The sequence below is a fragment of the Penaeus vannamei genome, chromosome 21 (genome assembly GCF_042767895.1).
Source record: "Penaeus vannamei isolate JL-2024 chromosome 21, ASM4276789v1, whole genome shotgun sequence".
Taxonomy (NCBI): Eukaryota; Metazoa; Arthropoda; class Malacostraca; order Decapoda; family Penaeidae; genus Penaeus; species Penaeus vannamei.
Genome location: NC_091569.1, coordinates 9,485,413 through 9,492,912, shown reverse-complemented (window position 1 = coordinate 9,492,912; position 7,500 = coordinate 9,485,413). Strand labels below are relative to the sequence as shown.

At 42.1% G+C, this 7,500-nt stretch overlaps 1 protein-coding gene across 1 annotated transcript in view; it reads left to right on the top strand.

Annotated features, from left to right (window-relative positions):
* LOC113813381 (uncharacterized) overlaps nucleotides 1-7,500 on the top strand; it is a 19,471-nt gene that overhangs the window by 9,628 nt on the left and 2,343 nt on the right. Inside the window, exon 11 of the mRNA XM_070136179.1 lies at nucleotides 1-7,500. This exon is cut by the window's left edge and continues 746 nt beyond it; it is cut by the window's right edge and continues 2,343 nt beyond it. Within this exon, the coding sequence (XP_069992280.1) occupies nucleotides 1-7,500 (7,500 nt within the window).

Sequence of the window (7,500 nt, the reverse complement as noted above, 5' to 3'; positions counted from 1 at the left end):
TTGGGGAAAAGAAAATCATGCTCAATGTAAGCGGCCGGCGGACTGTCAGTGGCGACACTACAGACATTTCTGGAGACGTTCGCTTCATCACTCCTTTCACTTACCCTCTGACAGCATCTCTCAAGCACACCCATGACATGGAGCACTTTACATCACAGTTCGAGATGACCAGGATCTGGTCTACATACGGTAGCGTCAAGGTGCACGCTCAAGGACACATGCTCTCCAAGAATGATGTAGAATTCAAGGTTGACGTTTCCAGCCCAGTGAATAAGGGATCAATCGCCTTCAAGCACACTGTCACTAACACCAAGATGGATTCCTCAGTTGATGTCATTTTCAACTCTGAACGTATTCATGTGTCTGTGGGTGGACTTCTGGATGTGTCTAGGAGCTTGGCAAACATTGAAGCTGAAGTTAATTCCACTTTCAGTGGCCTAGATGATGTAAAAGTCAGCATCGATAGCAAGAAGGATAACAACACAAGAACTTCCAACATAGTTCTCATGAAGGGAACAAAATCTGTTGTTATTGACCATACCATTACCTTCAATGATTGGTTCAACTGGGAAAACTCCTTTATTGTGAATGGAGTTCACAAATTAAGCAACAAGCAGATGCATGCTGGCTCTCTGTACAAACACCAACTTGAGTACATGTGGGATCGCCAACTTGTGCAATTCGAAGGAACTTTCGACAAGAAGATCTCTGGAAATACCCGTCAGATTGATGCCCAGGTCTCCCTTTCCACTCCTTGGACTGAGGACATGAAACTTGATTTGCACCACCAAGATGATGGTGTTGAGTACAAACCAACACTTATCATTGAGTACAGGCCTGGAATGAAGATTGAAGTTGCCTCTGTTCTGAAATGCGATTCATCATTCTTCTACACTGCATCCACTCTTACAACACCATTCTGGCAGCCAATGGGATACAAACTCAACATTGACTTCCAGCCAAGGAAGACTGCCACTCTCGTTTTAACCCGTGGAGCCAACAGAACTACTATTGACATCACAGGAATATTTGAACAAGGAAAGGTAGATGGTGAGCTGCATATCGATTCTACATATCTTACCAAACCGGTTTCTCTGGAGGTGTTCTATGACATCATTTCAGCCGAAAAGAAAGTGAACTTGGCGCTTGATTTTGACAAGAGGTATGAGATAACAGGAGTCATTGCTGGTCACCTTAAACAAGCTAAATGGTCTCTTATGATGGACCTTCCTCTTGAAGCTGTACAAAAAGTTGGTTTTAGTGGCGAGTACAATGTTGAAGCCATGCCATTCACTGCCAATACAGTACTAATTTTCAACACCCAGAAATACCAGGTAAATGGCAAGATCAACATGGATGAATTCCAAATCAATATGGATCTGAATGGAAAAACTGGAAGTTTGGTCAGCAGTTGGAACTACCAGGAGAACTACGCTGGTGTTGAAATTGACTTCCAGTCACCACTTACGACACTGGACAACATGTCTATCTCAGCAATGTATGACTTCCGTAGTGAAAAGAAAGTGACCCTCAAGATGACACGTAACTCAAAGGAAATCAACCTTTCTGGACGACTTGAAGGACAAACCATTGTTTTTGAAGGCACAACTCCATTCAGTGGATGGGAAACACTTAAGGCCTCATTCTTCATCTCCAGCTCTGCTGTTAAAGCCTTTGTGTCCAGGAATGACCGCAAGATTGAGGTTACAGGAACACTGCACATCAGAAAAGTCAAAGGAATGATCAATCTCACCATCAATACTCCGTATGCTGGCTATGAAACCATTGCTGTTGACACAAGCTACAGCTTACAGGGCCAGGTGAAAACAGTGGAGTTTGAAGCCAAATTTGGCTTACAAGAACTCTCTTTGAAGGGAGACATCAAGACAAACAACATCCTAGCACCTGAGATGACCCTCAATATCATTACTCCATTTGAAGCTGTAAGAACTCTTGGTGGAGAAGCTCACTGGGACCTGAGAAACCTTGTCAAGACTGCCGAAGTGAAGGCTTTCCGCAATGACCGTCACTACCACTGGCAGTTAGAGGCAGCTGCTGATAGTCCCCTAAAGGGTTATGCCAAATCCAAGATCACAACTCCCATTGCTGGATGGACAACAGTCAGTTTGGAAGGAAACTTTGATTTCACCTCCATGCCTTACAGGGCACTTTTTACTTACAATAAAGAAGGAGTTATCAGCACATTTGAAATACAAGTCACTGTAACAGAAACTGCAGTATCTGGTGAAATTACAACACCAATCTCTGGCTGGGAGAAGATTGCTTTGAATGGCGACTATTCTCTGGTTAACAACCTTCTGTCTGGAAATGTGGAGATCACCAAGAGTTCTGACAAATATCATCTCAATGGGGAGATTGCTTTTAATACTCAGAAGCCGAAGTTGAATATTGGCATCAGGACACCTCTAGCATATGCTGCTAATATTGAGCTGGTTCTTGATGCTAATCTAATCGATACAGAAAAGAATTTCCACATTACCTTCAAAAGGAATGACATCACTTATTCTGCAGATTTCACAGGCCAAATGATCTACAAAACAGGATTCGTGAAGCTGCATACAACTTCGCCAATTCCAGGTTTTACATCCCTGGATGTTGATGCCAAATACGACTTTACTGGAGACGTGAAAACTGCCGAAGCCAATCTTATGAAGGAAGGAAATAACCAGCATATTTCACTGACCTCCACAGTCAGTGGCAACGATTTCCATATTGAAGTTGAAACACCATTTGCTGGTTTTGAATCTGTGAAGATGGACGGAGATTACACTTACCTCAATAATAAACACAGTGTCTCAGCTTCATTTGAGAAGAATGGTCAGAAGTATGACTTCCATGCTGAGATTTTACTCAATGCCAACTCGGTTACCCTGACACTGGTAACCCCAATAGTAGACATTAAGCATGTTGTCGTTAGTGGCAATTACCAGGCTATTGAGAATGGAATGGAATGTTCTCTTGTAATTAAAAGAAACCAAGATAAGTTTGAGTTTAATGCTCAAGGGTATTTTACACCCAAGAAATCAGATCTCCATCTCTCATTGGAGATGCCTGTTGAAGGCTGGAGGAAGCTTGAGCTGGATACCCACTATGATGTTATCTCCGACAAGAAGTCTGCTGAGATCTCTTTCCAGAGAGATTCACTGATGAAAAAGCTGTATGTTGAGGGAAGCTACAATCTGAAATATGGATCTTTTAAGGTTATGACTCCCATTGAAGACTTCAGAGTCCTAGGTGCTGAATATACACTAAACCTTGATGAATATAACAAGAAACTGGATGCTTCTGTAAAGATCAGTCAAAACTCCAATGAATGGGCTTTCGAGGCACATGGACAATTCAGTGATGACAACATTGTCATTAAGTTCCAGACACCATTTGAAGGTTTTGACACCATTGCTGTAGAAGGAAACCTAAACTATGGAAACAGATCTGGAAGAGGTGTCATTCAGTTTGGACCTTATAAGTTTACCACCAGCATTTCCTACGCAAATGATAATATGTCCTTTGAGCTGACGACTCCCTTTGATGTTATCAAGACTGTGTCCCTTTCAGCCCGGTACAGCTGGACCACCAGCCAAAAGGGTGCTACTCTAAACATCACTTACAATGACAAGAACTTTGTTCTCTCAAGTTCTCTGCAGCTCTCTACAAGGGCCTCTAACATCACCTTCCAGGCCACAACTCCTTTCGAGGGTTTCCAGAACTCCTTCATTGAAATCAAGTATGACATTGATAACAGAGAGGAGCTCCTTGCATCTCGTGTCAGTGTAGATGATCACAGCTACAGCTTTGTTGTAGGTGGATATATTGAGGACAAGCTAGCCGTGTTCAAGTGGAACCTTAACTCTCCTCTCACTGGCTGGACTGATGCCAACTTTGTAGCTAAGATTGATCTTTCCAGTGAAAATAAAAACTTGGAAATCTCCCTTGAGAAAGAAGGAGACCTTAAAGCCATTGCAGTCTCTGGCAAGTTCATTGGCAGTACACTGGACTTTAATCTGCGAACTCCTTTCAGAGGTCTCAATAATTTCAATGTGTTTGGTTCTCTTAACCGGTCCAAGAGGTCTCTTGAAATGAGAATGATGAATGATGCAGGACAAGCATCTTTAGCTGGCAATTTCAACTCCCTCAGATTCAACATGAAGACTCCATTTGAAAGGGCAGAACAGATCTCCTGGGAGGTCACCAAGACTGGTGAAGGCTCCTACAAGGCTGAATGGAGGAGGAATGATAATTATGCCACATTTACAATAGAAAAGGATGTAAGTAAGCAATCCTTTGATTTAAATATAAAGAGTGAATTTCGGGGATGGGAGATCTTGGCTCTTACTGGAAGACTAGATCAAGAGACAAAACAAGCCTACCTCAGTGGAGCCATCAATGAACAGAAAATCACTGTCACCGGATCAGGTTCTATCACTAACAAAATCAAATTCAGCATGACAATTGAAACTCCCTATGAAAATTACAGGCAAGTAAAAGCTCAACTGAATTATGCAAAAAGAAAGAACGCAATCAAACTGGAAGCTTCTTCATCCTCTTCTGATTTCCATCTTCTTTGGTCACGCTCAGGATCAGGCCTTGAAGCCCACCTTATTGTACCTAATTCACGTCAGAATACTGAAATTTCCATCAACCTCACCCCTACTCAAGGGAAAATAACGATAACATCACGATTTGAACCTATCAGGGACTACCTCCAAGAATACCATGTTAACCTTGGTCAGAATGAAATCACTGCTGATCATATTATCAAGTTGAATGGTCATGAGGTTTTCAAGATGGACTTTGAGAGGAATGCTCCTGAACAGAAGGTACACCTGGAAATTCACACTCATGTAGCAGAACGCCACACAACTATTCACTTCCATCGAGAGGGCTTTAGCAAGCTTAATTTCCTCTTTAAACGTGAGGTTCCCCAGTATGGCGAGAAACACTTCAAGGTCGACATAACTGGATCAGGAGCATTACCACAAAAGGGTGCACTTGATATTGTTGTTGAGAACACCTTCCGCGAACCAGCAAAAACCATCAATGCACGTGTTGAAGTAGACCGGACTGGTGCCCGAAAGAAAATTATGTTGGAGGTTTCTCCTAGACAAAGTAGAGTATATATGTTTAACCTTGAATATATTGCAGACCTTGAAAGCCCACAGCATGGTGACTTCACATTAAAAATCACAACTCCTAACAACTCCCCATGGCAGAATATATCTGGAAACTGGAATGTTGAAGATCCAAATGATGCTACAATAACCTTCACAGTGGGCAATGTTACTTATAATGCCAAAGGCAAGCTTACTCTTAGGGAATCCACCATGATACTCTCTTCAACAGATCCATCCGCTGAGAACATTTACCTACAGTGGAAATTTGAACGAAATGGTGACACCAGAGATTACTTCCTTAAGCTTGGCCGTGAGTCCAGATACGGAATGCTGAAGCTGACAGGAACAATTACGGATATTGCTCATGTGGATATTGAAGGAGGCTTCAAGGCTGGACCATTCATGCCAAATGAGTTTCTGTTTACCTCTATGTGGGGCAAGTCTAATGGTGTTGTCACTGGAGAAGGTACATTTGACTATGGAAACTATCATGGCTCCCACCGTCTGGTAAAGTTTGAGCGAAATGCAGAAAGGAAATCAGCATCCTTTGAATGGTCAGCAACTTCAAATATTCCCCAGTACAACTCTGTCTCAGTTTCAGGAAATTATGACTTTAACCACAAAGTTGTTATCTTTGTCGTCATAAATGCTGATGGTAGAGAATCTAAAATTGATATCAACATTGCTGATATCAACCCCACAAGCTCTCGTAATACAGCAATGATTTCTATCCCACTCCTAGGACCTACATTTAAAAGAACAGAACTCACTGTCAGCCATGACTTTAGCCATCCAAACCGAAAATCTATCTCAGCTGTTGCCAAGTTTGGTCGCTCAGAATCCTTCATCAATGCTAAGTGGAACCGAAGTGATGGTTTTGAAACTCTTGAAGGAAATATAGAGGCCAAGTCTAGATTCCTTGGAGATTTTCTAATCAACGTCAGGTACGACATGTCCAATATTGCAGATGCTCATGCTGAAGTTGATTATTTAAGAACGACAACAGATGGTGATAAGAAGGAATTTAAGCTAAACTGGACTAGGAAATCCACTGATGACCATCTTGAAAATGAAATGGTCTTTGACTCCAACTTTGAGACCCTGTCACATGCCCGTGCATATGCCAATGCTGACTATGGTGGCATTTTCAAATTGTTATCTGGGTTGGATTGGAATGACAAGAAAATTAGCCTTACCCTCGAAGTTCGCAAAAACAAGATTTCTGGAATACTTACCACACCATTTGAAGGATTTGAAACACTAGAGATTGACCTGCAGTATAAGCTTACTGGCAAGGACAAGTCAGTTAAAGCAACATATCAACGGGGAGATAGGAAAGCCAGTTTCAATATGGAAATGAGCACGAAGGGTAAAAAAGGAGGCTCCTTTAAAGTTGATCTCACTACACCTTTTGAAGTGGTGAAAAACCTTCATATTGACGGTCAGTATGAAAATAAAGTGGCTCAAATTAATTACCAGAGAAACGATATTCAAATGAACTTCAATGGAAAGGCCAACATCAAGTCCAGTAAAGCTTCCTTTGACATTTCATTCACACCACCTAGTGGACAAAATATCAGGATAGCAGCCTCATATGATGTACAGGACTTCATTGATGGTACAGGAGATGAGGAGAAGGAACTAGCTAGTCTTTCACTTGAATTTGAAGGTAATTCAATGGACTTCAGTCTTCACGGCTTCCGCAATGATGACAGACTCTATGTCATGATTCATGGCACTTCCTCCTTTGCAGTGCTCAAAATGTTCCATCTCAAATTAGATTCTGAACTGAATACAGAGGCACGGGATGGCACTTTTGAACTCACTTTCAATGATTTTAAATTCAATGTAAGCAATCATTTTGAGAGACGAGCAAATAATGGTTATTACTTTAGAAGCAAGATTGAGTCTACACTCACTCCACTCCCAGCACTGATCATTGGTCTTGGCCGTGAAGGTGAAGAACGCATCATAACCATTGGTTATGGAGAGGACAAAGAGATCACTTTCTCTGTAAAAGGCAAGAACAACTTCCTCTCTGGATTTTCGGGCAAGGTTGATATTCCCTCCATAGGTTATGAAGGAGTGGAATATGATGTGGATTACAGCTTCCCAGGTGATAATCACCTCCAGATTAAGGTTGAGATTGACTTAAACGAGAACGGACAAGAAGTGGAGGCAACATTCTTCCTCGATTCAGAAGGTATCAAGGCTCGCCTGTCATCTGCTGTGCTTGGTGACCATTCCCTGCGTGTTCGTCGATCAGTGGCCCCTGATGGCTTCTATGCTGAAGCTGGTCTTGATGATTATAACCTGAAACTGCGAGGAGGCTTCAAGAACGAAGATACTGCACGTGGTGTACAGCTGG